The following is a 13,669-nucleotide window of genomic DNA, read 5'->3' on the forward strand; positions in this document are numbered from 1 at the left end:
GAAAATCAACAGCCTAACCCACCTGGATATTATCCCCCTGGCTTGCCCTATGATGGCTGGGATAAGCTCCAGCACCTATTCGACATGCATTTAGAAACATAAAACTGGTGTTTTAAAATTGAGGAATTATATATTTTTTTACTTAATACTTTTTCCCATGACATGTTTCTTGGTATTTTTTTCTGGCTTAAGAAATATTATGTAACACTTGGGTGCAAAAATACAAATTAATAAGCCAAAAGCTGAGGACAAAATTGCAAATATTTCTACAGCTACAGTGAACTTTCCAGGAGAACTGATGTATGCTGGGATGAAGGTAATCCACACAGCACAGAATATCAGCAGGCTGAATGTGATCAATTTGGCTTCATTGAAATTATCAGGAAGTTTTCTTGCCATAAATGCCAGGATCAAACAAATGATTGCAAGGATCCCTATGTATCCCAACACTGCATAAAAAGCAAACTCAGAGCCTGTGTTACATTCTAGAGCAATCATCCTATTGCTGTATGTAAACAACTTATGTGGGTAAGGTGGGTTTAAAGTCAGCCACAACACACATATTACTATTTGAATCAAAGTGCAGGAGCAAACAATAATTCTTTGTTGTGCGTGACCAAACTTTCCAGCAACTTTGTTGCCAGGAAATGTGGCTTTGAAGGCTGTGACAACAACAATGGTTTTTCCCAAGACACAGGAAATGCAAAGGGCAAATGTCACACCAAAAGTGGTGTGGCGCAGCATGCATGTCCAGACTGTTGGCATACCAATGAAAGTTAGAGGACAGAGAAAACACAGAAAAAGAGAAAACAATAAGAAAGAGCTCAGCTCAAAGTTGCTGGCTTTTATCACGGGAGTTTCTCTGTAGTTGATAAAAACCACCATTGTCGCCAAGGAGAGAGAGGCCCCTAACAGGGATACAAGTGTTAGAGCTATACCCATGGGCTCATGATATTTCAGGAACTCAATTGTTCTAGGAATGCAATCATCTTTTCTCTCATTGGACCAGTATTCCTTTGGACAAGGTGTGCAGTCTGCTGCACCTGTTGAAGATAAATAGAAAGGCTGTGTTGTGTATCTAGATGTGCATAGATTTTTTTAAACCTGAAACATAAACAAACACTGAGTACATCACACTATGTCTTTTGTTTTGTTCTTTTTGGCAGGATGAGTGGGACTGGGGGGCGGTATAGCATACCTGTTGAGTTGGCTATAGTTCCCTCAGCACAGGGTACACAGTCAAAACAACATATAGGTTTTCCCTTAATTTGAGCTTTCCTGGTTCCTGCTGGACAAACATTAGAACACACCGATGTGGGGACCTGTGGCAAAAGACATGTCACATTAACATTCAGGAGAACATATAGTTGTCAAATTCAATACTGCAATGGAAAATTACAGTATAATTACCATTTTTCCTGTCCTCCACACTACTTTCTCCTCTTCGATGCTGAGCTTGTAATCACCATTTGCAGCAGATGTAAAATTACCAAGTGTCACATGTTGCACTTTTCCATTTGTCAACTGCCAGTTAATAATTTCATAAGAAGCAGGAGGATCGCCATTCTCATCAAAAAACACCTTATCTCCAAACTGATTTATGAAATTCACTTTTTGCAAGCTATTACTGACCTGAAAAAACAGAGTGATTATTCATTAGATTTTTATAAGATTATAAATTACTAATTATAATATAACTTATCTAGTAATTCAGAAAAATTTCAGTTGATTATTTCTCACCTCCTTGGGCCGAATTTCTGAAAGATTCAAACATGGATTTACTGTTTTTGCTCCAACTGGTTGGCAAAATACCAGCTGATGCAGAGCATGTGCAATAGCATAAACTGCTTTATAGACATTATAGGTCACTCTGAGCTCTGTGACATTGAAGAAAACATGCTCGGAATTCATTAATGTTTCATTGCCTGTACATCTTTTGGTTGTGTCCTCAATATCTGCATGTACCCCTGGCAAAACAGGAGTGCAACCCACCATTATCTGCCAGAACTCCTTCACAAAAGGTGCATGTGGATCTTTATAAGGACTATTACTTATAAGAAAGTGTTTAAGTTTAGGAATAGCCATCTTCTGCATTACAAATCCGAGGGCGCCACCAAAAGCTGTGTATATTTCAGGTGTGGAGGGCTGAGGTGCTGTTATCCAAGCCTCACTACCAAGCCACTGGATCCCTGTAATGTTTTGTTTTACTACTTCCTTCATCAAAGGAGAAAAGTCACCCTCAGGAGCAAAAGCTAGAATTACTTTGACAGACGACTGTTTAATCATTTCTACAGCGTCTAGAATTTTATCCCTTGTATATGTACGTAGAACTGACCCAACAAAAGCAATGCAAACCCCAAGCTTTTCAACCTCCTGCTTAAAAGCAAGAATTGCATTACGTCCATAATCATTATCTGACTGTATGGCTCCAATCCACTGCCATCCAAAATGTTTGACCAGTGCAGCCAATGCCTTTGCCTGGAAGTAGTCACTGGGGATTGTTCTAAAAAATGTAGGATATTTAGTTCTGTCACTCAGACAAGCACACGTTGAGAAGTAACTTACCTGTAGTGGAAGGAAAAAGCAACACCAACAAAATGTGATGAAAATATTCTAAGACATTGCCTAATAAAGCATAACAAAGCCTTAACATCGCTTAATAAACAAATTTATCTCTTACTATTGGCACTTGAAATGGTCCAAGAGTTCCAGCGACAGCTAAGGACTGAGATGATCCTGCCTCTGCTATGACTGAAGATATTGTTGGAGAACAAGCAGTAGCTTTTATCCCCTGTGGTCTGCTAGCTAGTGTTAGTGCAGCACGTAAAGTGTTAGTAGGAGATGAGCATGAGTTAAGGATCCTATAACCAAGAGATATATTTGGAAGGAAAGCAGGATCATTGTTGATTTCTGCAACAGCAAACATCATCGCCTGTGTCCATCGAAAAGCTCGCAGGTCAAACCTAAAATGTGTCATTACAAAAAAAATCACAATTATAGAATTGCTGCTGAACAATTGTATGTAACATAACATTAAAGATGCAAGCGTAAAGAAGCATGTATGGAGAAGTCTAATGTATCAAGACTTACACTGCACAATTCACTCCAGGAGGCTCACTCTCAAAAGTATAAGTGCTGCTGACCTCTTTGTTAAAAACTGGAAAAATCCCACCGATCATTATGTCACCCTGCTCAAACAAACTTGGCATGTTAAATTTGCCAAGCAGCTCACAGCCAGAAACTGTGCTCAAGTACTGTATGGAAAGAAAAACAAAAACAGTTCTCTGCATGTTTACACTGCACTTCTAAAATCAGATGAGGATTGAGCTTTTATAATGAGCTGGACAAAGGCAAATATCCCAAGGCAGCAATCTGAGCACAACAAGAAAAGGTGACTGCTCAAAAGAAGGTTCACATATCCAGTGCTGCATGTAACGTAACAGACGTGTCCACATGTAATCAATTCCCTACAGATAAAGCAGTTTATTCAACACACTGATAATTCAAAGAGTGTCAAATGCAAATAATGTACTGAATAGTAAGTAAGTATCTATTCAATTTTATTCAGTTTCATTTATACAGTGCCAAATCACAACAACAGTCACCTCATGGCACTTTGTATTATTGTATTGTAGGGATATCTGCAATGTCTTAAACTGAAGCAATTTCCCCACGGGGATTAATAAAGTATACATTATATTACCTGAACATCTCAGATCATCATTTTACATGAAACTGGGATTATCTGAGGTTAAAGTTATTAATAATTGTTTCGATTTTGCAGGTTGTGCTTAACAAAGGATAGACTATGTCTTTACCAATGTTCCCTCTAAGCTGTGCGCGTGCGCAATTGCGCACTGCTGGCACGGTCTCTGCTCACAGAAAATCTGCGTTGCGCACAAAAAAAAATCTAACCTGAATTGAAATTAAAATTAATACTTTAACAATTCTGTTTTGCAGTGTTAGTCAGTGAGTGACTGGCTGCTCCCGAATGGGATTAGAATGATGCCCCCCAATCAGATAGTCCAGCCAATAATGCGATTCACATTCGTATATACGCAGCTAATCAATGTCGTTGACAGGCTATGACAGCGTCCTTATGTGCCGACACCGGTGTTTTAGCTAGCAAACTGTCGTGGCTGATGTGGAGTGAAGCCACGTTAATGACAACGTGTACAACCATTGGAGATGTGAGCAGGACAGACAGAACAATTGACAGAAAAAGTGTGGACCAGAATCCAACAGCTGAACCCAGAGCACACTCTAAGATGATCTTTTCTTTATAGTAGTCAATGTTCATGTTTGGGAATGGGGGGTTTATTGTTAGCCAAAGTATACATATCATAACCTGAATCAGAGTAAATATCAGAACAGTGAGCCTCTGTTGTACAGGCCCAAACCACTTCATGACATTACTGCTTGGAAGTGTAGCTCTGAAGGCCATTAAAACCACTAATGTTTTCCCCAGAACGCAAGAGATACAGAGAACGAAGGTAATGCCAAATGCTGTGTGTCGTAGCATGCAGGACCACTCGGAGGGACGCCCGATGAACGTCAGAGAACACAGGAAACACAGTTTCAGTGAGAATAACAGCAGGAAGCTCAGCTCAGAGTTGTTTGCTCTTACAATAGGAGTCTCTTTATGAGTCAAAAATATTACTGATATCATTAGTGCTAAAAACACACCAATACAACTAAATGCAGTTAAAAGTGCCCCCATGATCTCTTTGTAGGAAAGGTATTCAGTAGGTTTTGGAAGACACTTGTCTCTGTTTTCATTTGGCCAAAATTCAGGTGGACAGAGCAAACAATCAGGAGAATCTGTGACAGATGTAAATGACAGAAAATATAAGTATAGTATATCCAAGATATATAATCAATTGAAACATTCGGTGGTTCAGATATTTAAATGTTTTTGATATATATTCATTCAGGACACTAGAACTGATTTTAAATAGGTATCCTTACTCACTTGTCTGATTACTAATTGTTCCCTCGGGGTATTTAAAGCAGTCAAAGCAGCAAACAGGCTTATTCTTGTTTATAGCCTTTCGAGTCCCTGGCGGACATGGTTCTCTGCAGACAGACCTGGGAACCTGATTCGGCAAAATTCAACATGTTAAAACTCAATACTGAAACACAAAATATGTTTTCTTAATAACATTAAAATGTTTCTAAAACTGCTGTGAAGAAAAGATTATTTTTAAATCTATGAAATGTCCATAGTGTTGAGGGAAATTACCTCACTACTGTTTCCTCCCCAAACTATGATGACATCTTCTTTTAGTGTGAATCTTTCCTCCTTTGGAAAAGAGGCATCGTATTGACCAATAATACTAATTTAAGTCATAGAGGGCAACCGATTGCCCATATTCATCAAATAAAACCCTGACCCCATTCTTAGTTGTGAAGTTCACATACTTAATGTGTTCGAGCACCTACAGAAAGACAATTAGCACATTTTGTCATATATAAAATCATTAAATAGTCAGATTTTAACAGAAAACAACAATAAATTTAATGATTAGAGACAAAGATCAAATAATTTCAATATATTAGGACTTACCAACTTAGGTTGAACCTCATTTTTGTTCACACAAAGCTTCCCTGTTGTAGGATTTGAGCCATTCTGACATTGCAGTAGAGTGTGTAGGGCATATGCTACTGAATACACCGCTTTATATACATTATTCTCTTCCCTGAAATATGCCACATCTGTGTAATCATTTGAGACGGTTCGCAGGTCCTCTGCACCAGTACACATAGTAGAAGTGTTTGACGGAGAGTAGCTGCAGTCAAAGAATTCCTCCCAGAAAGCTTTAATTAATGCACTCTGTGGCTCATCAGAAGGCTTCAAACCAAGTAAGAATTCTCCAAGACCTGGTATGGATGCCTGAGGGAGCGCAAAGCCCATTGCCCCATGTAAAACGTGCTTTCTGTCAGCAGAAGCCAGGTCTGGTTGCATTATCCATGACTCTGTGCCAATCCACTGCTTTCCAGTTATTTTATAAGTTTCAATTTCTGACAGGAATGATTTGGCATAAGACAAGGACATAAACAAGAGGACCACATTTGATGAGGACTCCAGTAGTGTGTCTAGAATAACACTGAAAAGTTTTTTGCTTGTTTGTGAGTAGGGAAGACTGTATTCAATACATATGCCTTCTTTCTTTGCTTCCTTAACAAAGTCAGCTGTACCATCCCCTGAGTACATGCCTATTGAATAAATAACTCCCACCCAGCGCCAGTCAAAATATCTCATAAGCTGTGCTAGACCACTGATTTGGTAGCGGTCACTTGGCACCGTTCTGAAGAAGGTGGGGTAAAGTCTTCTGTCACTTAAGGAAGCACAGGTTGAAAGGTGAACCACCTTCAAAAAAAAAAAAAAAAAAAAAAAAAGCAAACACAACAATCCTTTTTATGTTTTAAAGATAGACAAACTCAATAAACAGTATTCAAAAGTTATCCCTCCCAGTCATTTTTGCTCACCTGTGGAACTGATAGTGAACTTAATATGAGGTTTATGTCTCCACTTACTCCTGATGAAGAATGGCCAACTAGAGCCTGGACCTGATCCCTGCAGCTTTTTGAATTCTCTCCACTTATAGCCTCTACAGCTGCCCGTATTAGGTTTTCACTCCCGCAGCCATTATACACCCTATAACTCAGACTCACTCCAGGAAGCAGTATAGCATCTCTATTGATCTCCTCCACAGTAAAAATCATTGTCCTGGCAAATTTCAGTTCCCTGTCATTCCGTCTGTAAAGAAAGTGTCAACTGTTGATGCTCTACACATAAAAAAAATATTTCACATTATCATAATGCACTATATCAGAAAGACATGAAGTATTCTACTAGCATAACATACAGGTGTTATTTATTTATTTTAATCATATTCACTTACTTTGTGCAGTATGTGTATGGAAGTGCTTGGTAGTTATTATCTATAAGTGTCCTTGTACTAGACATAGAGAAAACTCCTCCTATAATTAAATCACCTTCTTTAGAAAACTCCATGAATCCTGTCTGTCCAATCAGTCTGCATGTATGGTTGTCAGACTTTATCCTTGCCAGCAGAGTGAATAAAATCAAAGTGATCATACTCATCATGAGCTGCCCTCCCCTTCACTGAAGTAGTTGTGTGCTCGGAGCTGACCTTTTATAGTTTTCGATTGTGAGCACTTTCCCCATTCTCAAAAGATTATTTTGTTATTTTGCATCACTGAAACTACTTCTATCTCTACTTCTGCTATTTGACTTGTAAAAGACAAGCAATTCAAATGTTCTTTGAGAATCTAAACAATACTTCATGGTATATTGGTTTAATATTAACTCTATATTATGTGTGATATTCTGAAGTACATTTGATTATGTAATCTAATCAGTATTTCATTTTTAACTGGCCAGATATTCTATCTGTTTATTACTGTTTCTGGCATCAAATTGTGTTTTTTTCTTATCTGATGATGGTGCTTTGTTCATATACAAACAACAATATTTGTATTCATGTGAAAAAAAATGGAATTGTGTTTAAAAAAACATAAAAGCAATACTTCTTGGACCAATATTAATGGGACGTGCTCTACGCACTCTTCTGAGTAATGTTTCTTTCCACAAGGAGCAAACAAGCAAAAAAAAGAACAGGAAAATGGCGTACAAGAGGACACAGACGGATGCTTTTATTATACATCTTTAATCTGCATTAATACAAATGTTCATTTTGTTTTCACATTTCATATGACAGCTGTAGTGGAGAGAGATGGATGCTTGAAAATGACCTTCAAATTAACCTATTGATCTTGACAATTAAGAGATACTTTGTTGGAATCCTAGAATTCTGGTGGCAGGTGACCAGTTGCACATGAAAAAGGATACTCAAGAAACTGACTTTTGTTAGGATGGATTGTCGCAAACTTGAAAGGGAAACTAACACACAGCACAAAGTAGCTAATAGTTCTATCTGTCTTAACACACCCCAGGATCTCAGTGCTGATCCATCAGTTCCCTCAATAAGTAGGTCTTTTGACATATGTTTCATGTTATTATTGAGGAGAAAAATACTAAAGGTCAGCCAGATGAGCAACACAGCAACAAGTTGGGCATTTAATCGATAGCGTGTTGAAAAAAACAATTTCATGACAGGATGAGCTGCCTTGAGGATAATTAATACATGAAAAGTTCTCCCCACTATACAGGTCAAGCATGCAAGTATTATACACCACTGAGATGGCTGGTAGATGTTGACTGATGCAGAAAAGTTGCAGTTATGATGCAGGCTGTCTCTGCTTGATGACATTTCTATTCTTGTCATGTGCACTGCAAACAGCAACAGAGCTGCCTGAACAATTTTGCCCACCCATTTACTGGAATCTGTTGGCTGCACAATTTTGCCCATGTAAACAGTAACTCTGACGCCATCTGTATGAAAAGAAAGTTACGCTTTTTTATACAACTGTTCAGGCACGGTATTAAGGAACTTGTGTATTTATTTGTTTATTACCTGCTGGTGTTAGAAACACTTCTTTTGGGTAGTGTGTTGAATAGACCTTGGATGACATCTGCTGATGAAATAAAAAAATAATCTGTTATTGGACAGTCATCATAGACACAACAAATGGAGATGGACAAAACGAAAATCTCAAAACACACAATTTGACATATTAATTGCACACATATCTTATTGCAGCTAATCTTGACATAAGCTCTTCAGTTTTTCAAAGGATTCTTGGCTCATTTTGTTGTCAGCAACATTAAAATATTAACACACTGTGGAATTTGGGGTCTTTATATACAGGAACGAGAATGAGTTTGCCCTTAAAGTACACATTACAGATGCATATACAATCCATTTTTTTTCTGGTGGTACACCAGGACAAGAGTAATAATGTGGGTTCAATGTGCCAGAGATCTCAGAAGAACAGATGGGCAGGTATTTCTGTAATTTAAATGTATCCTTTAATGATTAGATTATTTCTGGATGAAGGCTAATTACAGATAATACATAGGATTATCTGTGCAATTTGTATTGAATTGGCATGAGCAAAAATGTTTCAGTGCTCTAAATTTACATCTCATTTTCTATACAGTAGGATTCATTTTATTTTTTCTATCATAAATCCGGCAGTTACCTGTGTCATGTGTGGAACACAGTTGGTCTTGGACAGCAAATATACCAAGCACTGTAGAATTCTACATTTATGTACATGCTTGCTTCCCTTATCTTCATTCACAGTGTACTTATATTCTTGAAGCAGGTGTACACATCCATTGGAGACCATGCAGTTCAAAGGCAGATCCACAAAAACTGTATAGTCTGTTTTGATCCTGTCTTGTGTGAAAATATTATTAAAGCCAACAGTAATTTCAGAAGTTCTAAAAAAATGAGAAAAGAATTATAAACATTTTTAAATAGCATTTTAGAAGTCTTCATGAATTCATTACACTTATTTAGAGTCAAATTGCTTGAATTTCCATTTATTCATTATTTGTAGGCACATAAAAATGACTTAATTTCATTTAAATAAGATGGAAAGATAAAATTATGGTAAACCATTTTTAAATATGAAATGCAAAACTAAAAAAGTATCATAACACAGCACTGAGCCTGTTACTTTGCCTATAATTACAGTAATATACTAATGACTTGAAATTGTAACATATTTGAAATCAAAACATATTATCATTTATGGTATTTAGACTCCCAAATTTCTGGGAAAACCACACCGGCTAACCATGTACACACAGATCACCAGTCAGGTTGTAATTTACTCACCTGTAACATGTCTGTATTAGTTTTGTGCTGTCATTGTCATGAATGGCAACATTTTTACACAATGCTGCAAAGGCCTTTGTTTCTTCATAATGCTCATACAGGTCCAGGTTGCGCCATGTGTCACATGACAACACCCAAATGAACAGTGTTAGGAAAACAAATGTGACTGTTGTCATCTCAGAGCCTTGCCTTTGGCATGCATGCTTCTTAGAGGGACATGTTTTATAGCTTCTTCTCTGTAGCAAAAAAAAAGTGCAGCCAAAACAATGGGCCACTCTCATTGGTACATGGAATAACTGTGTTGTTGCTGTTGTAATCTTTTTTCTTTTTTAAAAAAAATTAGGAATATCAGCTATAACACACGTGTCCGGTTTCCTAAAAATGTTTACTAAAAAATGTCTTCGACTGTTTACTGAGACCAACATAATAAGGGCCTGTAAGTTCTTACAGCTGTTCCTGTAAATCAGCTCTTATATCCATCCACTTTCTTCATCGCTCACTCAGTTTGGAGTGACAGGAATTTTGGATCTATCACAGCTGTAATAGGGTGAAAGGCAGAGGACACCCTCAGTTGTTTGCCAGTCTATGGCAGGGCTAACACAAAGAGACAGACAGCTATTCACACTCACATCTATGTCAAATACAGGAGTCTTTAGACAATTTGAGGAAGTTGGAATACCCAGAAAGAAACCTCACAAGCCCAGGAAAACTATGCAAACTCCACACAGAAAGACATCAGCCAGTCAGTATACTGAAACCCAGGACCTTCACCACTGTACAACAACAACAATAATAATAATAATAATAATAATAATAATAATAATAATGATGATGATGATAACCAAAATAATAATAACAATTTTATTAATATATATAATTTGTTTGTTAATAGAGTAGATTATGTTGAAGTTCTTTTATTAGGAATGTGTCCTAGGAAACACAGTTGCTAAAATCATTATTAAATATGCTTACAGATTAGTCATTAATGATTATTAGCTTATATAAAATATTGTCTATAAATTAATAATGACAAAAAATAGGTTTGATTTTTAGCAAGAGTATCAATTACTCCTTGAGAGTTTTGTCTTGAAGGCCATTAAACCAATTATTGTTTTCCTTAGAAAGCAATAAAGAATATAAATGTGATTCAAATTTTTGTGTATGGCACCATGCAGGAAGCTCAGCAGAGGTCTTGGTCACTACTTGATCAGGCCTATTAATGATGTTAAATAGATCCACGGGAGCTCTGCGCAAAAAAAGTAGTTTCTGCCTTCAAGAATGCAAGTCTCTATATTTATTAGTATTTTCTCACAATTAGCTAGTAATCAGTCTGACAGTTGAGAATCCCCACCAAGTCTATTTTTAGAAAGAGACAAAATTTACTGATAAATTAATATGCTAATCAGGAAAAAGACAAAGCATATTATAGATATAGCAAAGGCCAAAATTTAATTTAGAATGTTCTTAATGTTTGTTGTGCACAAAGAATGTTGTCATAAAAGCAATCATGTATTACCTTCAACAGTCCCTGGAATGGAGGGCAACTTTGGCTGTAAAGTAAATGGTAAATGGCCTGTATTTGTATAGCTTTCCTAGTCCCTAAGGACCCCAAAGCGCTTTACACGTCCAGTCATTCACCCATTCACACACTGGTGATGGCAAGCTACACAGCCACCCTGGCGCACTGACAGAGGCGAGGCTGCCGGACACTGGCGCCACTGGGCCCTCTGACCACCACCAGTAGGCAACAGGTGAAGTGTCTTGCCCAAGGACACAACGACCGAGACTGTCCAAGCCGGGGCTCGAACCGGCAACCTTCCGATTACAAGGCGAACTCCCAACTCTTGAGCCACGATTGCTCAAGAAGTAACACAGGAACAGTGTGCATGACAATATGGAAGAGTTATATGTACTTTAAACTGTGCTTAAATATTTGCTTCATGTTACTATGGTGGATGTGGAAGTTCTGCGCATATATGAAATTTTGACTGAAGACCCCAAAATTTAAAGTGACATTTTAATTTAAAGAGACACCTGCTGCTTAAAAATGCATGATCTGCACGGTCCTTGAACGTATGTGAGTTAAATGTATGCGTTCATGCCTTGCAACTAAATCTCCATCTTTGGAGATCAAAAATGTCTGCAAAAATAAAAAGAAATAAAGAGATTCCGAGGGCCCTTTTGTAAAATTATCATGGGACTGAGTTTGTTTCAAAGGAATATAGAAACTACTGCCCATTCTAGGGTTGTGACCAAAAAGTGTTAAAAGAATTTAGAGGGACTGAAATTTGTTACTGTGCAATCCCATGTAATCAACTCAAGAAACTCAAGAAAATACTTTTGTATTTTTATAATTTGATTGAATGGGATTGCAACAGGTTATCATTGTAGTTTAAAAGTTATTTTTATTTATTTATTTTAACTTAGTAACTAAGAAACTTCTGTTCACACAGGCCCTGTTGGTATTAGATTATCCTTAAAAAAATACCCATGAAAATTGCCAAATACAATTCCACTGCCCCATATTTTGCAGCAATTATTATATTTACCAGTTGGATAACGTTTCGTAAATTTGGAATTAGCATAAGCTGTCATTTATTTTACTCTTTTAGTAAATAGATTGTTTAGTTTGTAGTCTTTTGGTATAAAGGCACTGTGAGATGTCAAATGCAGCTGTTACTATTGTATATGTGTGTGTGTGTGTACTATACTACAAACTGACTATTGTACATTTGTCAATGGATTCAAAATGTATGGTATAATATTATAAAATCTTTTGATTTAAGCTCTTAAAGACACAAACTTATTCCCAGCACAAAGCCAGAACTCTCTTATTAATCAAAAGCTTTTTCATTATACCTATGTTAATATTGTACAATGCAATAAAAACTTTCAAACTTGAAAAACAGTTTGAAATAAAATTTAATTAAATTACTTATGGATCAAGGAACGGCACAGTTCAGTAGCACTGAGATAATACCTTAAATAAACAAACAGAGGAAAGAAAGGAGGCAAGAGAGCAAGAGATCAAAACAAAGACTTAATTTAATAAACATGTAACAGTTACATGTTGTGACAAAGATGTTAACTAAATTAGACCTTATTATTTTCTGCTTGATGGAATATGCCACCTGTTGCTCTTGTTGTTGTGTTAAAGGATGAAGCAATCTGTTTCTGTGTTTAATCCCATGCGGCTCCTTTATTGGACTCTGGTGCAGCTGTCCCATTGGAATAAATCTATTGGGTAATAAAGTCATGTCTGAAACAGATGTGCACTTATTTTCCTTCCTCAGTTTTTCTTGTTTGTTGTTTTTTTTGTATGCGCAATCTTTTATTTTGTATTGCATCATTGTTCATTTGAACTTCAGAATAGAAGTTTGGTCATTACTGAACACCATTAATGAAAAGTGAAGAACAATTCCTAATAAAAACTTTCTCGAAAGTTCATAGCAACATGAATCTTAAACAATCCCTATTAACATTTTTTATGAACTAAGTATGGGTAGCCATTATCAGTTTTACTAGTAGACAGAGTATTAGATTAGCATTATGTTAGATTTTTAAGTTAAATTATTTTCAAGGTTTACCAAGTATGAATGAATGCACATATTTGTGAAGTAAAGCATATAACAATCGATATCCAGCCCATCAAAAAATATAATGTTTCAATTAGGTACTGTTCAATCTAAATGAGCAGTATAACATGGGCCTAAACAAGGAATGGGGAAAGAGAAGGCAGATGCCAGCAAAAGTTCAGATAGAGGTACGCCACTCAATGTTGTGACATGATTTATATTTGATGGAATTAGGGGTACTTTATTCAATATATTTTGTTATGTCACATAAAATGTGGAGGTGGGATTAAATAAGTTTGCACTTTTTCCCGCTCCTTTTTG

The 13,669-nt window shown here is 36.8% G+C and overlaps 2 protein-coding genes and 1 pseudogene across 2 annotated transcripts; all 3 read right to left on the bottom strand.

Annotated features, from left to right (window-relative positions):
- Window positions 1-138: 138 nt before the first annotated feature.
- Window positions 139-3,179, bottom strand: LOC146373630 (extracellular calcium-sensing receptor-like). Its single transcript, XM_084949752.1, has 6 exons — window positions 3,091-3,179; window positions 2,681-2,963; window positions 1,993-2,565; window positions 1,510-1,632; window positions 1,199-1,322; window positions 139-1,037 (listed from the first exon to the last, which is right to left on the bottom strand). The coding sequence occupies exons 1-6, from the start codon at window positions 3,177-3,179 to the stop codon at window positions 139-141; spliced, it is 2,091 nt and encodes a 696-aa protein (XP_084805878.1).
- Window positions 3,180-3,330: 151 nt separating this feature from the next.
- Window positions 3,331-7,111, bottom strand: LOC146373631 (extracellular calcium-sensing receptor-like; annotated as a pseudogene).
- Window positions 7,112-7,781: 670 nt separating this feature from the next.
- LOC146373632 (uncharacterized) lies at window positions 7,782-8,396 on the bottom strand. Its single transcript, XM_084950122.1, has one exon. The coding sequence runs from the start codon at window positions 8,394-8,396 to the stop codon at window positions 7,782-7,784; it is 615 nt and encodes a 204-aa protein (XP_084806248.1).
- Between the last annotated feature and the right edge of the window lie 5,273 nt (window positions 8,397-13,669).

Source organism: Perissodus microlepis, chromosome 14 (assembly GCF_051167445.1).
Source record: "Perissodus microlepis isolate ML-2025 ecotype Zambia chromosome 14, ASM5116744v1, whole genome shotgun sequence".
Lineage (NCBI taxonomy): Eukaryota > Metazoa > Chordata > Actinopteri > Cichliformes > Cichlidae > Perissodus > Perissodus microlepis.

Coding starts and splice junctions, on each gene's coding strand:
- LOC146373630 (XM_084949752.1), bottom strand. CDS start 3,179: ATGATCGGTGGGATTTTTCCAGTTTTTAACAAAGAGGTCAGCAGCACT. Junction 2,566..2,680: donor GACCATTTCAAGTGCCAATA/GTAAGAGATAAA, acceptor CTTCCACTACAG/GTAAGTTACTTCTCAACGTG. Junction 1,038..1,198: donor AACTATAGCCAACTCAACAG/GTATGCTATACC, acceptor CAACAGGTGCAG/CAGACTGCACACCTTGTCCA.
- LOC146373632 (XM_084950122.1), bottom strand. CDS start 8,396: ATGGGCAAAATTGTGCAGCCAACAGATTCCAGTAAATGGGTGGGCAAA.